This window comes from Hoplias malabaricus, chromosome 2 (assembly GCF_029633855.1).
Source record: "Hoplias malabaricus isolate fHopMal1 chromosome 2, fHopMal1.hap1, whole genome shotgun sequence".
NCBI classification, from domain to species: Eukaryota; Metazoa; Chordata; class Actinopteri; order Characiformes; family Erythrinidae; genus Hoplias; species Hoplias malabaricus.
In genome coordinates, this window is record NC_089801.1 from 50,232,986 (window position 1) to 50,253,308 (window position 20,323).

The window sequence follows — 20,323 nt, forward strand, 5'->3', positions numbered from 1 at the left end:
GGTGGCCTCGTAAAAAATTACTACTTAATTAAAAGATTAATTAATAACTGAACATCTGAAGCTGAAAAACTTTCATGTGTAAACTACATAATGTGTAACGGTTTTCATAATTAAGCTTAGTTTGTGTTAAAAAATAAATAAAATACAGCTAGGGCTACAAAGAAACTATTCAGTACCTCTATAAGAGAAGGGCTAGTGCAGCGCTACCCCGCTTCTTACTTCCAGGGAGGGAACGTGATCTCCCAGTATTTTTGCAAAAGCCATGTAAAGAAAGCCTAGTTTCAGCTTCTTACTAAATGTAAACAAAGGCTAGAGACAGACATAAGTAATTTGGATTTTATTGCAAAAACAGCAAAGTGCAAACTAGAAAAACAGAGACCAACCCCACGAAATATTCCTAAGTGCAGAAGGACTAAATTTAGAGGCATAAATAGAGATGAGGCTTAACTAAAGGAAAAATAACGTGGCCAATCTATTCATCATTAGAGTCCCAAATCACTGTTTAACAGCTCCAAGTGCAGCGCTGCTTTCACCTATAGTCTTTTAAAGCACAAATTAAAGTTATCTCTCCATGTTTTTATTTCTTTCAAATAAACTTTCCCCAAAATTCTCATAAATGTACAAACCGGATTCCAAAAAAGTTGGGACACTAAACAAATTGTGAATAAAAACTGAATGCAATGATGTGGAGATGGCAAATGTCAATATTTTATTCGTAATAGAACATAGATGACAGATCAAAAGTTTCATCTGAGTAAATGTAACATTTTAAAGGAAAAATATGTTGTTTCAAAATTTCAGTGTCAACAAATCCCAAAAAAGTTGGGACAAGGCCATTTTTTTATCACTGTGTGGCACCCCCCCCCCTTCTTCTTACAACACTCAACAGACGTCTGGGGACAGAGGAGACCAGTTTCTCAAGTCATTGCATTCAGTTTTTATTCACAATTTGTTTAGTGTCCCAACTTTGTTGGAATTCGGTTTGTATTTGAAACATTCAATTTAAGCATAACAATTTATATTCGCTTTATAATTTTTAGTAATTATTTTAGAACAACTTTGTGTAATGCATGCATATTACAAATATAAAAGCAAGACACAGGATTGATAGGTGGTACCTGGAGGCTTTGATTTGATAATAGGTGGTACTTGGTCTAAAAAGTTTGAGAACCACTATTTTAGGCCTTCTGTATTAACATTCTTGGTAGCTTAAGGCTCAGTTTTGGCTTCCTACCAATTCCTTTACGATTTTCCCAGTGTGGACCACCTTGTACCTTTTGATTACGCTTTGCACTGTGGCGAGCTTTTCTCCATCTTGTGAGCAGGCACACTGAACAACTGGAGGTCATCAGTAACCTCTGGTTTTAGCCATGACATGCAGTTGACTGGCTAGAAAACTGCTGCATCATCTATTGTACATTTATAAGACCATAGTAGAAGTTACAAGAACCATTTGCAATGGTATAGAAATTTTAATTTTTTTTTAAACTAGTTTATGCTGTATATTGAAAATTAGATTTGGTACTGATACCAATAAATTGTTTCTGGAAATTTTGATTTTTTTTTTTTTTTTTTTTTTTTGTGAAATCTAATAAAAACAAGTGTGTGATTGGTTTATTCTCTTGAAATATTATTTAACTAATAGATGTACAAAAAATAGATTTCCAATGTTTGCACTAACAAACTGTATAGTATTTTGTTTTAATAATTTAATCCGATTTTTTTTTTTATTTGATGCCTGCAACGAATTACCATTTTATCACCTTTCCTTTTAATTGCATAGTGTTTAAACACTGGAACTGGGGTAAAGTTTAGAAAATGGGCTTTTGCCCCATTCTTGCATGATTCAGCTACTCAGCAGCTCGTGGTCACTGTTGTCAAATTCTTCTGTTAATGATGCACTACAAGAAAAAGATCAGGCAGGACAGTCTAACTCCTTCTGTCTTGAAAATCACACTGCAGTAGCACATGCATTGTCTTGAAATAAGTGGCATAGCCCTGCTGGCAACAAATCCCATCTCTATAAAATCCCAATATACATATCGGCATCAATGATATTTTCATGCATACCATGTGCACTGATGCACCCTCATGCCTGAGAGAATTTGGTTATTCTTTTCTTCTGGATTATATGAGATGAGCTTAGGCCCAGACAACTCTGAAGAAAATCTACACAGAACTGATGTCTGGTTATTTCCTTGCATAATAGTGTTTGACGTTGTTTCTTGATGCAGCGTCTGACTGTGTTAAGTGACGAGGACTCCTGAGTCAGCATTACTTTATTTTTCACAGTAGCATGATGATATTATGCAGTGCTGTCTGAGGGCTCGAAGGTCTCACTCATTCAGCACTGTTTTACAGGTTTGCCCTACATAGACTGAGATTTTCTCTGGTTTTCCTGAATCTTAACACACTTGTATAGTATAGTAGATGGTTAAAAATAACTGACATTTTTACTCTCAAAGTAATTAATTTGCAAAAATGAATTTGCAGACATTTTTTTATATTTACAAAATGTAATTAATTTGTTCATTGTAGACACTGGAAATCTGTTCTTTGTATTTGTCATTAAATAGTTTTAAGGTTAACATTGAATTTTACAAAACTTCTTAACTCCAGAATGTGTTTTGAATGTTGGTAATTATAATAATGCTGATGCCATTTCATATAAATGCATTATATGAGGAAGACACCTGAGGTCAGACATAATCTTATAAACAGACAAGCATGTTCTATCTCAGGACAATGGGAAGCATTGGGCTTAATGTGATGAGGAAAGAAAACCCTAAAACTTCTAAACAAATCCAAATGCCTTGCGATGTTAGTCAAAGTTGTGTGCTGGTCCATGCTATCAGTCAGACCTCTAACATGTCATTAGACAGTAATCCGTCTGATTCCTATCACCACACATTTCGTCAATTCCGATTGAGTTTCTCTGCAATGGTACATTTCATATCAAGCCATTATCAATGATATTAGCTACACTAATGTGTATGTTGTGTATAGCATAGTATTGTGCATAATATTAATGCTTTTATATGTTCATGTATATATCATCATTTATGTTTTTTTACACTCAGGTAAAACGAAGGCCTGCAAAAAAGAAGCAGTAAAATCACCTTAATGACCAACAGATGGCACAACATCATACAGCTCTTTTGCTCCTTATGCGCACTACTCTCTCACTGTATGCGCTCACATTGAAATACCTAAACTCCAGGAACCTCCACTTCAGAAAAATGAGGATCGGCTTCTCTTTATCTCCTCTTCAGATTTATCAAATATAGACAAAACTGTTAATTCGTATGTTTGATTTCTGTTCTTTACCACGGTCAGGAGCCATTTTTAAAAAAAAAAAAAATTGGGTGGGGGGGATGACAGTTTTAAACCAAACTAGAGTTGCTTATTAAATGCCTGAAAAGATTTCCTGTTTCCTGTCCCGTCTCCTGCTTCTTTTTTTTTTCTGAACAGGCACACGCATTGCATACAGCATGGCTGGATTGGACAAGGCAAACTGATGGCAGCTTTAGACTTTCCATCAGGCTGTGAAGAATATAGCAGCCTTAAAGGAATACTCCAGTTTTCAATCTAATTTTTAGCAGGGTCCAGCTGACAGGAAAATTTTAGTGAGCAGTGGTTACATATTTTAAGGGGATAAACATGTTCTGTTGACCAAGAATATTTACTCATGTCATTTTGTTTTTTTTATTAATGTTATTCTGTATTTTTAAATATGTCATCATTATGATATTATCAGACTCATAATAGACACAGTCATAAATACTGTGACACTGGAATGGACCTTCCCATATTTTTTTCTTAATTATTAGTGGTCTTCATAAACTAATCTCATGTCCTATATTTTCTAACCCTAATCCTATATTTTCTGTTTCAGTTGAGCATTTTTTTAACCAACCTCCATTCCTTTGAATTAAATAAGCTGTTTTATTATTGTGCCTTTAAATGTAAATTAAAATATGAATCCCATTGATTTGATTATTTTTTTTCCCAGCTAGAGGAATATGTGTAAAAATTGTCACGCATTAGTAATTGACCATGATACAGAAGCAGCAGATCATCAGGATTTGATTGAAAAGTGGTGGAGTATTCCTTTAATTTCACATATTCCTGTATGTAAACAGTACATAAGATGGCAGAGCTGTTCTTAGATCAGCTTAAGCTGCCTCTTTTGCCTTTTGAAACCTCAACAGCTGGGTTTCCACACTTGTGGATGTGGTGTCTCTGTGTGCTGTTTTCAGTTCAAAGCAGCACGGGTCTTATTTCTTGTTTGGGTTCAGCGTCCAAAAGTGCTGGTTGATTGAATTAAACCCAACAAACATTGTTTTAAAATTGTGATATTCTGTTTTGTACAGATCTTAAAAATACAAAAAAAAATCATTCTTCCTACTGCTTCCTCATAATCTAATGAGGGGGGGGTGATGCTGTAGATTTTTTATATATTCTTAAGTTTTAAACTCAAGATTTAATATTCAGTGCAGTTATTTTATTGCATTCAAGAAAGTATTGAGTATTGAAAGATTTGAAACATCTCTGGTTTACCTTCAAGATATTAGGTTTTTCTCTTTCATCATTTTAGGATGGGTCCTTTTTGCTAATGCTTAATTTTTTTTAATGGCTGTTTGTTCTAAAGCCCTTGTCATCCAAACAGTTTTCACTTTTAAAAAATGACTGAATGGTTTTGTTTGATGAAAAAGAGTTTTGGTCCCTTAATTACAAACAAGACACACGGTTTTTCTTTTTCGAGCTTGTTTTTATTCAAAGAAAAATGATAGTTTCACAATAAATAACCATGCTTGTACAGCTTGTTTAAACTTTGTCTCCTTTTTTTTTGTTTTTTTATTTTTTTCCAGTTCCCACCCCCCATTTAACCCATTGCTGCTTCTTCGTGCAATATTGAACATGGTGATTACTACAGGAAGACCGTCTCCTTTTTTTTCTTGTTTTCTGTTTAATACAAAATATAAACCCAGCCATCAATGGTGCATTCGGACAATGACTAATACTTTTCTTAAAGAAAAGGGTTTGGCTTTATGTACAGGAGAATGGGAGGTAATGTGACTCTATGAGCAAAATCATTTCAAGGCAGGATTTTTTTTTTTTTCTTCCCCCTCTTCTTTTCATTCTTTGCCCATGGTGGGTTATATGGCATCTGCTGGTTTACATATTGAGAAACAAGTAGGGAGTTTTGCTTGTTTGTTAGAACACATCATCACCAACAAAACAAATTTAAACAAAATGAAAACCCAAGCAGGTCTTAAAGGGTTACTTGACATTTGATGGTGATTTTAAAGAACTACATGCTAATGACATTTGTAAACAAGTAAATCTATTTTTTTTTTTTTAACCTGATGTCTTACTGCAGGCATTTGAGAGTTTATTACAATGACATTTTAAACCGGTTGTTTAGTGAATAACATTTCACCTTTAAAGAGGAATTCCACTTTTTTCAGCTTCATGTCAAAAGATGCTTTGCTAATAACATTTGATTCAGATTTCTTTAAAGTGTCATCTAAAATATGGACGGACGCAGGATTATTACATCCATGGCTAAACTCTGTAACTTTAAAAAAAATATATATATATAGTTCAGAGTCTTACTCAAAGACTTATTGGTATAGCATAGTGCACTTGCCTGGAAATAAAACCCCTCTCATTGCTCTCAGGTGGGCAGGAGGAGTAATGTATTTAGTGAACGTTAATGGTGGTAAACTGGGGAGAGGCTAAAGTGTTCCTAAAGTAAATTAACAATTTTGCCTCTAAACCTGGGCTGGACAATAATTCAATATCAATATATATCACAATATAAAATGTTTCAATTAAGATTTTTATACACATTTTCAATATACATTTATAGCATTTGTCACTGACTGGCATTCATTACAGGGTCCTGCAATCAGTTCAGCACACTCAATTTTAAAGTGAGTTTAAAAATATTTATATTGACACAACCAAGAAGTTTATATTTGAGAGTGATGTCTGTTTCCTGTTTGTTCTTGGCAGTTTCTTTGTGGCATTTATGTTTATATTGATATAAGAATTATATCATATGGACTGGAATGTAGAAATATATTGTGATATAAATTTTGCTGTATCGTCCAGCCCTACTCTGCACGAATTTTTTATTTTTTTTAAATACATAGTCTACACCTACAATATAACAATCCCAAAATACATACATACATTTTCTTTTCCATTTCAGGGTCGCGGTGGCAATCCCAAATTGACAGTTTATATTATACTATCACCACCGCTGTGAACAATTATGCAGTTATGACTCTGCAAACCTCTCTGCCATGGAGTATATCGCGCCATCCTTAATGACTCTCTGACTTAAAGATTTAATTATAGGGAAATTTGTACAAATTGGTGGAATTCCCTTTTAAATAACTACTGGTAATCACCGAAGGACAATATTGTAAACGGGGAAGGGACAGATACAGATTGAGAACCATTCAACAGCAAGCCCAACGACACCCCAGGTATGGTTTGCATTACTTGGTTTTCACTTTCCTAAGAGAGACAGAAAAATCTTGATTGTGTTGCAGAAGGTCCCCCAGGAAACAGGGAAAGTCTACTCAGTTATAATATTGTCCTCTCTGGTGACCTTGTCCGAAAACCATTATTTAATAAAGTACCTTTAAAAAAAAAAAAATTGCGAACCAACAGAGGCAGTTTAACGAAGGGTCAGAGGTCAGACAGCTGCCTTTAAGGAAGGGAGTGAATGATGAACAGTCAAGCATCTAATCCCATTCCTTTATATGAAAGAAAGATGATAGTAAAGCAATAAAATTAATAATAATAATTAAAAACATTTAATATTAATACTCCATGTCCCTTCCTGTGTCCATCCCCATTACCCTGCTTAAAGGAATGTTTATCAACAATGCAAACGTTAATTAGGAACAGTATTAATGAAAACAGATTGCCAGCAATTGGTGTTATGACAATGAGATCACAATTGATCTTTTCACTCCTAGCAACAAAAGCATTATTTAAAAATCCATTCCTTTAATGGGCACCAGGCTTTTTGCAGCATACTGAAAACATCAGTCTTCTAGTTCAGCAGTAACGTTACACCATGTCATCTGGCCAAATGCACAGGGCAGGATAATACAAAAAATAAAGTCTTATGGAAGAGGTGGGGGTTGTTCTGCAGTCTTGTAGGGTTATGAATGTTTTACTTTACTTCCTCGCAAATCAAACTAACACCCTGTTCAAATTAACAGTTTAAAACAGTTTTCCCCCCCAATGTACAGCTAGAAAAATGAACACTTCCCCTGGTCTGCTTTTCTGAATGTACACAAACGTTTAATATACTTATTTACAAGTGTCATCAATCTTTCACTCTTAAAAATAAAGGGGCTACAAGGGGTTCTTTGAGCGATGCCATAGAAGAACCACTTTTTGTTCCATAAAGAATCATGTTTGTTTAAGAGATTTGTGAGTGTGAAGTACCTTTTAAAGGTTTAAAAATCCATCACTCGATCTTAAACTTTCATTACCTATTTAAACGTATCAGCAAAAATGGTTCTTTATTGAACCAAAAGTAGTTCTTCTGTGGCATTGCTCTAAGAACCTTTTGTAGCACTTTCATTTTTTTTTTAAGTTTTTTTTTTTTTTTTTTTTTTTTTTTTTTTCACCCATGCAAGCAGGTGTTTGTGTTTCATCATTTGGACGTTCTAAGGTGACAGTGATACGGGCTTCTCTGTTTGGTTTTTTCAGAAATGGACCTGTATAATGAGAAGACGAGAGGGGAAGGGAGAGAATGCTTCCATATGATCAAAGAAAGGGCAGAGTGTAACTAGCCGTTTACACACATCATGGCAGCAGTGTTAAAATCTAATCCTGAAGGATGCAGCAGTGGTTGGTTTAGTGTTTCTTTTGCAGCAATGGTGGGCTACCCAAGAAAGTGGTTTTGGTCAAAACATCCACCCTTCGGAATGTATTTTGTCAATATTTTCCCTTCCATTTTAACCCCACCCTCTCCCCTCATTTGCCATTTGTAATCACTGCCAATTTTATCAACTTCCTTGTTCTGCCCTGTAGAGTGCTACTCTGAGAGGGTGAAGGCTAACATGATTCCTCTGAGTTTTACTGGACAACATGATAGCTTTTCTAACTTCTCAATAGTGTGTGAAAAGAATGGAGTTATGGGATGAGCATGGTCAAGTTAATTGGCTGCAAAATACATTTTATTTTAGAGAACACTAAACTCTGCCACGCTACGTTCCTTCAGGACCTGAACACTTGTGCAGGGAAGTACTGTGTGTCTGTGGCAGGTTTTGCCCTTCACACCTAATCAATAAAAATAAAACATTTTATTGATAATAATAAATTTGGCTCTTGATCAGCTCTGCTACGTCTGAGCTGAACTCTACATGCTTGGATGAGAGCATGGATGAATATGGGGCAGAAGGACAGAGGTGGTTAGTGAAATCATGGTCTAGTGATGAGGAGTGACGTCTCAGTTGCTAAGCAACAGTTCTGTTGCCGTCTCTACATCCCAAGACTTTGAAGACAATGCTACTATTACTGCATTCTGTGTGAGAGAGAGAGAGAAAGAATATTAAGACTCTTAATTACCTCAGAATCCGTAAAAAAAATGCAAACATTTATGCCTGGACGATATGGACAAAAGTGTTATCGCAATACATTTTTCTATATCGATCGATAATTATTACAATACAGAAATACGTAACACTGTCACAGTTTTAAAAGACAATCCTTCTAAAAACTGCAGATGTTTTAGATGTTAAAGCTTTTATTAACATCGTGTCATATTAATATGGTCTACTTCAAAAGTATTGAAACAGCAATTTGATAAACATTGCATTGACCTGATGCAAAACTTCTTCAATCTCATACTATTAGATTGGATATCATTAAACATTTCTCTGACCATGTTTTAGCAAGTCCTCTATATACTCAGTAATGACCTACACTGGATGATGATGATGATGATAGTGTAAATAAAAATTAAGTAAATAATATCAGTCCTGACTAAATTCAGTAAGCAATGTACTAAGATACATATTTACATAATTAGTTCTCTATAATTCCAGAACACTAAACACATTTTCCTAAACATAGCAATCATCTTCAAGTCAAAAACGTAGAGATCCAGGATGGTTTCTACTAGAGATGCATGAATACCGATACTGGTATACCGTGTTCATTTACTTGTACTCGTAATCGCAAACGAGGCTCCGATTCCAACATCTGTGCTTAGTGCACATTGCTGCGCTAATGGACTGACAACTCAAAATGCTGGCGGTCTGGAATTATTTCACATAGTTACTTTACTGATCCCAGAGGGAAATTCAAATTATGGGTGGTGTAATGTGGGAGAGTTCCAGAAATGCACAATACAGTTTTTAATTAAACAGAAATGTTGTAATTAATAACTAGACTATTACACAATGCTGCTGATTTCTAAATTCTAAGTATCTGCATCGGTATCGGCAAGTACAAAAATACCCATACGTGTACTCATACTTGGTTGGACAAAAATCGTATTTATGCATCCCTAGTTCTATCAAATAAAAAAAAGAATGTACATGTCAAATTTACAGAAGCTAGTGTGTACCTTCAAAACATCATTAATGACATTTGCATTAGCATAAATAATAATAATTAGATTCTACAGATGTAGAATTTAATGCTGTAGTTTTGACTAAGTTGTAAAAAGTGTGCAATAATGGCCTTCTAAAGAAATTACTGATTTGCCCATTACAATTAAATAAACCATTCATTCATTCATCTTCTTTCCCACTTTTCCATTTCAGGGTTGCGGTGTTAAATAAACCAGTGTGGGGAGAAAAGAAAAAAATAGTTTAATATAGACAGCTACATGACTACAGAAAACCCTCAACAGCCTATTTTCTTTCTTAATTTAGAACTTGATTTTTTTAAACAGAACATGTGTATTGTCTTCTAGCTAGACAAAAAGCTATTTCAGCTTGCCTCAAGCCTCGATTTAACAAAAATGTATTGCTCTGGTCAACATACTGCTCCTCTGGCGGTGGTACACAATGTTTTATAAGGTAGTTATTTTTAAATAATCTGGTTATGTTTAGAATTTTTTCTCAGATATCAATCTATTTGTCATTATGTCAAAAAAAAGTAAAAAATTTCTCAAAATCTTTATAAAATTAATGGAGAAAACTTGAGTGAGCATGAACGAATTTGAAATCTCATACATTCATTCATCTTCTGTAACCTTCCTAATCAGGGTCACGGTTGGTCCAGACTATACCTGGAATCATTGGGTACAGGGCAGAAACACACACTGGGAAGACTGCCATTCCATTACAAGGTATCAAACACTCCCCCAATCTCTTAAACACACCTGTGGGCAATTTCACATAGTCAATCAACCTGCCTTATTTGAAATCACAGTAAAGCAAAATGGTTATCATGGTTAAAAAAAAACATGACCTTGGGAAAATGGAGTATAATGTATTCAAAATTATGGCCACAATTATAAACAAAATGGTATGCTATGATGTGAGGTATTACACAGATATTGTGACTATATATTTTATTGTTTTACCATTTAAGATAAAGAGGACCGAAAAAAAAATATATGCTATCAAATATTCCACAAAGTAAAACAGTTCCATTTTATTAGAAACCCCGCTGCTGTCCTGTAGCACTGGTGCTATTGCAAGTTTGGTTATGTATGTGGAGGAGTAATACTTAAAAAGCTTTGGTCAGTGACTCATTATTATGCACTGCTATCCTTCCTAGAACATTTCTCAGCCAATCACATTGTGGGTTTGAACCTAATTGTAGTTTGGACACGTAATTTTGAATTTTTCTGAGCATTTACACCAACTTTAACAAGTTCTAGAATACAAATGGTTTTCAAAGTAGATTCTGCAGCATGAACCATGATGAGGTCTGAGAGACCATGTCAAATTAAAGCACACTGCATGGGGAAAAAAAGAAAGAAATTTTGCAAGGAAATAAAAACAGGGAAATGCCCAGTCTCTTAGTTTTGGTGGGCTGTTATCAGTGTGACTCAAGTCACCTTCACTATGGTTTGAACCTGCTGTAAACAGTGCATAAACCCTGACATTTTCCTGACTCCATCACTTTTTCTATGGCTCTGGTGCTGTACTGTTTAAAACAGACAGCCACTCTGATGTGATACAGTTTTAGTTCCCATTGAAAATGGTGGAAACACAGATAGCATCAAGGTTTAAGAATCCAGAATGAAACCAGTTTAAAAAAACAGTTCAGGGTCAAAAAGGGCTATGATAGAACTATTTTACCTTGCGGAAGCCAACAAATAGTTTTTTCTGTCCTCTTTATTTTAAAACCTAACAATAAACCACCTACGACTCACCACAATGTTAACACAAACATCTCATGTTATAGCATGGACATCAAGTGTATTATAGCTTAATAAACTATTCATTTTCATTTTGGATTTGTTTTTCTTTAAGCCATTCCAATAAACATTCATTTAATTGATTGATAGCTAGTTTAGGTACTTACTTTGTCGAAGCCCATGGCACAGAGTTTGTCTATTTTGCGTGTGTATTCAGGACTAGAGACGGGAGCACCAGCGTAAACATTAGACCACAGTCGAGCAGTCTGTTTGAACATCTCTGGATTCTGTTTATACTGATAGACCCAAAGAAAAAAATACAATAAGTAACAGAATTCAGGCTTATTCATTCAACACAACATTGAGTTTTTTTTAGTTTTTTTACATTTTTCTTACTATTCAAAAAGACAATCTGTCCTTTCTAAAGCTGACCTGATAATATGAATACATTCAGAATCATCTGAGATTTCAAGCCATGAAAATTAAATTAAATGTATTATGTAACCCATTTCAGGAAAAGTTGGGACATTTTGGAAAATGCATAAATAAACAAGAATCAATAATTTATTAATTGTCTTACACATTTTAATTAAACAAATAAAATAACGAAATATTTCCAATATTTTTGCAGACCAAATTGATTGAATTTTAAATACTTATTTTGTTACCTGCAAAACACTCCAAAGAAACTGTAACAAGGGTAAAAAACCTGTTAGAATATCCAAGTTATATTATTTTGTAAATTTCCTCTTTAAGTAGGCGAACGACAAAATGTATAAAAGGAGTCTCTGCAAAAAATGTTTGCACCACACTTTATAACCTTCAAAACCTCATGAGAGAGCTTCATGAGTTCAAAAACTATTTTTTAATGCAAAACTGTACAGACTTTTCCCCAGCTACTATACATATCATTGTCTCAGCATCGCAAGAAAACCTGTCATGCTCCTGTTATAAATACAGCTGGGCTCAGAGGTACTTCAGAAAACCATTGTCACTTAACACAACCTGCCTCTGCATCAAGAAATGCAACTCTGAAACTGTATTCCTCAGTGACAGGGACTGGAACTGGCCCATTAAAGTTTCTTATCTGGCCCGCTCAGCAAATTATTAAAGAAATCCACGCTCGTTTAACCACAGCAGAAGCATTCAGAATCTCTAATTCAGCTGGGGATGGGACAACAGAGTCTAACTCAGAGACAGAACCAACTAGAATATTCATTTCAGGGAGGGACAGGACTTCTCCCAACAGTGTTCTGATTTAGTGAGAGAAATGCCACAGTTCATTAATCTGGTAAGTGTTCATACTGCTATGTACACACTATTATTAATACACTTTAGCATTTGTCAGACACAGTGTCTGTTGTTGTTTTTTTCCCACTATTACCATACTCAGATATGATTCTGATGTTCTCTCTCTCTTATATGTGTGTGTGTGTTGGAGCTCTGTGTACGCTGTGTTTTGCAGGGTTAAAACAAACACTGACACTGTTCATGAACATTAATATTAAGACATGTTATTACACTATAACAGAGGACTAATGAATGCACTAAGCTACTTTAAATTGCAGCCATTGCTGGCACAGATGTACAACTGCACACACACAGTTGGCCACCCCTGCTCAAGGAGAAAGCTGTACATCAGTTCTATGCAGAAACTCTACAGAGTTCTCTGAGCCCATGTTAATCTCATCTCAGGTTCAAAAGGGAGTAGAAACATGTGCTGTGGTCAGATAAGTCCATATCTCAGCTGGTTTTCAGGACTTGTTTTTGCTCTTACAAGTAAAAGGTACAAAAACCAACATCTCTTGGTGGTATAGGAGTGCAGCACAGAATAGTTGGATTTGTGTGAAGGTACCATCGATGCAGAGGCATATATTGGAATTTAGAGAGACAGGCTGCCATTTAGGCAGCACCTTTTTAAGGGAAGTCCATGGTTATTTCAGCAAGAGAGTGCCAGGCCTCATTCTGTAAGTGCTACAACAGAGTGGCCTGATAGACACAAACTGCGTGTGGTTGACTGGCCTGCTTGCAATTCTAGTCTGTGGTCTATGGTGCATCACAAAGAGAAGAATCCCAAGATGGCAATCATGGACTGTTGAGGAGCTTAAGTCTTCTATCAAGCAAAAACCTTTTCTTTGTATTTCTGTCTTCCACTGAATTCAGGTTCAAAAGGATTAACAAATCATAAATTCTTGTTTGTAGTGCATTTTACACAACGTCACAATCATTCTGGAAACAAGGTTGTAAAATGTAACCAATGAAATATATATTATTTTCCAAAGCATATTCCTATGTGCTTTTTCAGTTGTTGTTGGCCATGGCCAGTAAACTTGCAGATATTCACTTAACTCATCCTCCAGCTCTGCTCACATCTACCTTTCCCTGAAACCACATCCCAAATCTAATGTGCCTAAGAACATCTGATGATCATAAAATAACCATGGATATCATGACAGTGTAAAATCATTATATCGCACAAGCCTAGTTCACACTTACTGCTTCAGATGCTCCTCGTACACTCTTAGAAAAAGGTTCTGTACAGGTACATTATTGTCAATAAAGATACAAACAGTGTAAATTTAAATTTAAAAGGTACAACTATGGAGGTATATTTGCAGCAAAACACCTCGGTACATGTAAGAGGTGAATTTGTACTTGTAGAAAATAGTCACACGTGTACCAGTAAATTTGAAGTCACAGAGAAAGTCACTTTAGGAGTTGCAAACCCGTAGAATTTTTTTCCTCTGCAAATTTAACTATACAGGTGTGACTATTTTCTACAACCACAAATTCCACCCTCACAGGTGCTTTGCTCTAAATATACCTCCACATACCACAGTCATTTTAGAGTCCAGTTGTGTTATAAAGGTATACTAAAGGTATTTTACATTCTCTTCTCCAGAAGGGGGGGGGGGGGTGAATATTTGTAATCATTCATTAAATATCTGTGTAAAATAAAATAATGCAATATAAACCCTGGACATGAAATGGGAAGTACGCAATCAACAAAATTATATAATCTACAAATATAATAGAATAAGACACAATTACATTCCCCAACTAAAGGTACAGAATATGTACCCTTGAAAGTACCACAACAGTGACAGTTTTTTTTTTTGGCAGTGTACAATATTAGACACATTCACTCACCTGATTGGCTACAACAGCATCCTGTGGGTCATCTGGTTCAGCTGCAGCTAGTAAAGCCTGTAGTGAGAGCAGAACTGTACGCAGGGTCATTGCGGCAGCCCTACAGACAGTGAAAATTCAGCAGTCAATTTGGTTACCGCTTAAAAAATCTCTAGGTATTAAAAATTTCTAACAGAGAAATCCATGAAATCCATGAATGATGATTATATAGCACTTCTCTAGTCATTACTGTAATGCAAGTTCCTGTTAACAACCCTATTATATGGTGGTGTTTTGTGTTTTTTTTATGTTCGTTGCATCATGGGCCAACAAAAACCACAGTGGTACATTGGACTCCCTTACATGCAGTCTCCCTTAGTGCTAGGTATTTTATTATGAATAGCACTGTACCAGTACTGGTGTCAGAGAAGAGATTTGTTTACTTCTTTTGGAAATATTCACATAGAATATTTCTGCACTTCATTTCATTATTGAAAGATGTTTATTTTCTTTCATTCATGTTTCTTAATCAAATGTTTATATTATATGTACAACGAGTTGGCACTCACCACTGGTCTTTCAAAATGTCGAGACATATTGCCCCAGTAACTGAACTTATGTTAGGATGCCAAATTTTTGTAATAAACCGCACCTGTGAGAGCAAAATAATAAATATTATGTCCTGTCCATCATAAGATTCATATAAAAAATAAGCTACAGTGAGTGGTACCTTTGGTGGATTGAAAGGATATGTCTCTGGGATCTTGATTTCTAGTTGATACCTGCCCCCTAAAACAAATATCAAAACCAGTATTAGATATTTATGTACCTATCTAAATCACAGACAGACTGCTCAGTTGCTTTCAAAATTTATTACAACTCATAATAACAAAATGTTTTCAAAGCAGGCACATGGTGAAATCAAAAAAGCATTGTTAAGCATGTAATAGATGGTTAAGTAGACTTAACCTGTGTGCAAATTTATGTCAATGCTTATGTTAGATTGCTTGTAGCTAAGATGTAGCTTTATTTGTAAACTGACTACTCACAGACTGCAGTCAGAATAGTTGTTGGAACAGTTGTGTTTACAACAGGCTGCAGTGATTTTTCAAAAATCGGTTAATATTTTCAATACAGCTTTGCATATCACGGAGTATGACAGTGAAAATACAATGATACACAACTTTATCAAGCTTATGATCTGAAATTTTTTTTCCCATTAATCAATCATAGTCCTTCCCAGTGCTATGCAACAGGCTTAAACAGATTTCAAAAGAAGATTTTATTTATATCCCTCTTTGCATCCAGTGATTCTGGGTAGGCTCAGAACCCACTGCAACTCTGAACTGGATAAATGGACAGTTTTGGACAATGAAAAAATAATTTTATTTATACTTGATGGATGTAAACAGAAAATGCCCTTACCTTCATATGGTGTGTCTGGAGGTCCTGCTATCTCCCCCTTTAATTCTGTGAAATTTTCATCTACCAGGTCCACCTTAATCTGATTTTTACTTGTCTGTGGAAACAATGAACACATCTGCTCACTGCTGTGCCAGTATGAACATTATGCTGTATATCTTGCATTGTTTACAAACAATGAGACAAAATCTGGATTGGTTGAATTCAAACCATAAATTCAGCAGACTGCTCATTAACAAGCAAATCGTAGGAACTAAACTAGGGTTATTTCAGTGGTTAAATTCTGCTTTAATATTAGAACAATGTAAAACAGCTATCTATTAGCATTAGATTTCTACCGACTGCTGGTCATCCACAGTGCCTACTATTGTAGAAAGTACAGACCAATAACCTAAACATAAAGTAATTTTACTGTAAGCTTTTACTCCCTAATTTAAACAACTTTAGGAAAAATATAATGCCTTAATTACCTAAAAAACAACACTAAGAACACTAAGACATCAGACCCCTATCACATATTACTGCTTACAAACACAACATTAAACTTTTCCATTATAATGAGTTTCAATCAAGAGTACTTTAAGTATTTATAGAAAATGTTTTTTGTTGTTTTTTTTTTGCCTTTAATTTTAAGGCATTAAGAACATATTCTTGACCTGCTTGAGGAAAAGAGGGGACATATACAGTGTATATGTGTGGTATTTGGTGTTCTAGGTCATTGTTTTATTACATTCATACAACTTAATTACAGGTTTTTTTCCTCCTCCACTTTAAATGCTATTCCATAACTGGGGTGTCCTAGGGTTCAACATTACATTTACAAAATATTTGTTAATGGTAACAAGATATTGTACACACATAGGTGGTGTCTTACCACAATCTATGTAAATGTTACAAATGTAGAATTTTTCTGGAACAGGAAGATATTTCAAATATCCAGGAAATTTCATATATTGAACTGTTGCATATATGTTCATCATATTTTCCTAAAAAAGCATGGGATAAAAAGTAAATATATTGGTTTTTCTCAAGTCCACTGATATTAAGATACTGACTGGTGTTAAGAGCTCAAATATACTTTCCACTTATAGATTGTCTGTAATATTTAATAAATAATATAACCTTTTATGAAAAATATACACATCTTGGTTTAATATTATGAAAGGACCTTATAATGATATTACCACAGATGCTAGTCAACAATTGTTTATAATTCTGTACTATATATATATAAAAAAAAATCAACCCTGCTACTCATTTAAGTTAGAAAAAGAACCACGTGTGTAATGTAACGGTGTCCCTGAGATGGCTTAATACATTTTAATTAACAAAAACATTTTCATAGATGGAGTCAAAAAATAAAGTTTATTTTTATGAGTTAGCTAGCACTAAATGGCTAATTGACGCCCCAGTTTTGGGATCACTTTTAAATTGCTTTAGCTTTAGAGGAAAGAAATCTTTTACATGGCAGGTCAGTTTTTTGGCCATAAAGAGTGATCATGATGAGCATGAGTGGTAATATCAGTAATAAGAGAGCCGTAAGCCAGGTTGATTTCGTACATTGAACCATGTCGAGTTTTTTCACCTTTACATTACGCGTTTTGGAACGTCCGTAAATATTCAGACAGCCCGTCAGTGGCTTCAGCAGCGTGTCGCAGGGTAATGAGGTGTGTTTTATGTCTAATATAAGTTGAATGACGTTGTCAAAGTAATGTGGGTAACGTTAAAGTTACTTCTTTGTGGGGTGAGAGCACGGGTGGCTCTATTCTGACAGCTAACTGGCTAACGAGTGCAGGTTGGCCACAGAGTGCTATGTGCCAGTGCTGTCAGTGACCTTATTCTTAAAATTGTATACATTTTCCGTTTTTATGTCCTTAACGCACAGCATCCGACTGTGTTGACGAGATATTCTTCAGTCTAGGCCTGACATGTATGAAGCTAGCTAGCTAAAAGCTCACCTAGATAATGTTAACTGTTACTTTTGCTTGCTTTTCTCACAGAGCTGAGCTCTTGCTAGCCGATAGGAGCTGGGATCCAGCTGCTTGTTGTCTGGATGTAACGTTAAAAAAGACAGTATAACAGCAGGGTGCAAACCTCCTCGCTTTTCAATACTTCTTTAAACTCCCGCTTGATCCTTTGGACCGCGATATTCGCCATGTCTGCGTCTTCTGTTTTCGCAGCTTAAGTTTAGTTAGCTCGGCTCTGGCCTCCAGTCCGCAAAGCCTGGACTTCACTACACACTCCGATTCCACCCCTCTCTCTCTCTCTCTTTCTCTCTCTCTCTCTCTCTCGATCTCTCTCACACACACTTTCACCGGGCAAAAAAGAGACACAAATAGCGTGGCCCACGCGTACGTTAAACAATGAGAGTCTAGAAAAGCACCACTGCCATTAAACACAGCAAGAATAAATGTGGTTGTGCGCTAACTGAATTGTTCTCTGCGCTGAAGGTAGATCCAGAAACGTTGTACTCTCTTCTCTGAGTGGAACAGTTCAGCCGCTGTCATATGATGAAGCTTAACTTGGGTGTATTAGCTATTCTCTTTCACTGCTGGTAATTCTGTCTGGTACAGGACAGGGATAGGCTGCAAGAACGATTCATTTAAATAAGAAAGAGAAGAGCTTATCAGAACAATTATTGTACATACTGTAAAATTTTAAACTTCTAAATATCAAGTAACAATTTATACCAAAACAAATTAGCCAATTGCATTTTTGGTGGAAAAACAAACTTCCCTTGTTTTAACAATAGATTTTGCAGTTTGTCCCTCTGTCCTAATCCCCAACTCAATTATGTTCATCAGAATTATACATTTGAATATTATTTCGAAAAGAGGATTAGTTGCAACTGTACATTTTTGTATTTATTCAGTTTGCAGATCTATGAATATGAAATTAGTCCCTATATCTCTACTCTGCAGTTTCACAATAGTCTCAGTCATGGCATTGACTGGTTATTTTCCTCATGATATGCCTTTCAACATATAAAAACACAATGTGAAAATGTTAAAAGGTTTGAAAACTTGATTTTCACTTAAGGGGGTCTTCAAAATTTCAAAATATACCGGTAAAACTTCAACTCATATAGACAAATTATAGATATATACTCATATATGAACTCATTTAGTCAAAGTATAAAATACATTAACATTTTTCAGAAAAATACATTACCTTAATGGCAGCATATGTGTTTGTAATAAAGCCTACAGTTTCTTCCTCCAGCTTTGAGAGAGTTTCTCCTTGCCACTGTTGTCTGGCTTGTTCACCTGAAATTTCGTTTTGTTTCACGTTATTGTTCTATTTTCTACTGTTACTGCTACTGGACGTATGTAAATCTGCTTTTCAACATCAGCAATAAAAAGTGATACACAACTTTTGATTGATTTTTTAATTTTTAATTTTATCAACCATGAGAACAATCTAGAGAACAATCTCCCAAAATAGATTTTCATTTTATGCAAGTTAGCAAAAAAATCAAAGTGGGTGGAGCTGGAATAAAATGTAATCTCTGCCTTATGGGGCAGCGCATATGGGGTAATTGCATTTATCTGTGCTGTAGCACTCCCTTTAATCTGACTAGGCTGATTTTGTTCAAGGGTGACTGCCTGTGAGGACTTTGGTGTGTTCTCCCTGTGTCCATCTGGGTTTCCTCCAGGTGCTCTGTGCCCCTCCCACGGTCCACAAACACATGTTGGTAGGTGGATTGGTGACTCAAAAGTGTCCATAGGTGTGAGTGAATGTGTGAGTGTGTGTGTCGCCCTGTGAAGGACTGGCGCCCCCTCCAGGGTGTGTTCCTGCATTGCTCACAGTGACTCCGGGTAGGCTCCAGACCCCCTGTGACCCTGAACTGGATAAGTGGTTTCAGACAATGAATGAATGAATGAATGATGATTTTGTTCACCTGAGTACTGCGAGGGACTACTACCAGTTAAATTTATGTATGTAGGCCTGGTTTGTTCTGTGTGATTTGTATTAAGGAAGAGTGAAAAAAAGAATTAATAATAAGAAGCAGAATAAAACATCCTTAAAAAGAGCTTGGACCACCAAGAAGTTATAAAAAGAAACACAAGGGATAATAACAATATAGTGCATGCCAAGCTCTGTAATTCTATAATTTTAAGCCACAGAACTGAAAAAGAATATCCTGAAAATAAAGTCAGAATTCTGAGAAAAAAATGTCTGAAAAATTAAGGGAAAAAAAGTGGCATCCACATGACATGACGACTAAACCCGCCAGTGCAGCCTCTGACTTGTATCCTGTGAAACTACAAGCCCTCTTCTGAATAAACGGTTTCTTACACAACCGATTTAGCGTTTAAATAATAATAGCACATCTGGTCCTGATGTGCCCTAGGAATGAGTATTTATTTCTGAAATCTATACGATTTTATGACTTAAATAAAATACAATGTATTC

General features: G+C 35.5%; 2 protein-coding genes across 4 annotated transcripts in view; one reads left to right on the plus strand and one right to left on the minus strand.

Moving 5' to 3' along the window:
- pds5a (PDS5 cohesin associated factor A) overlaps positions 1 to 4,803 on the plus strand; it is a 37,689-nt gene extending 32,886 nt beyond the window's left edge. For 2 of the 3 annotated variants that reach the window (XM_066659983.1, XM_066659984.1), the window contains exon 34: positions 3,081 to 4,803. In XM_066659983.1, the coding sequence (XP_066516080.1) occupies positions 3,081 to 3,113 (33 nt within the window). In that variant the 3' untranslated portion in view covers positions 3,114 to 4,803. The remainder of the gene's footprint in view (positions 1 to 3,080) is intronic. The other variant, XM_066659985.1, reaches the window with a different exon arrangement.
- A 274-nt stretch (positions 4,804 to 5,077) lies between these two features.
- Positions 5,078 to 18,418, minus strand: ube2kb (ubiquitin-conjugating enzyme E2Kb (UBC1 homolog, yeast)). The gene is made up of 7 exons (XM_066659986.1): positions 18,002 to 18,418; positions 15,911 to 16,004; positions 15,216 to 15,274; positions 15,055 to 15,137; positions 14,507 to 14,606; positions 11,524 to 11,652; positions 5,078 to 8,560 (listed from the first exon to the last, which is right to left on the minus strand). Exons 1-7 carry the CDS (start codon positions 18,062 to 18,064, stop codon positions 8,486 to 8,488), a joined length of 603 nt encoding a protein of 200 aa, XP_066516083.1. The 5' UTR covers positions 18,065 to 18,418; the 3' UTR covers positions 5,078 to 8,485.
- Between the last annotated feature and the right edge of the window lie 1,905 nt (positions 18,419 to 20,323).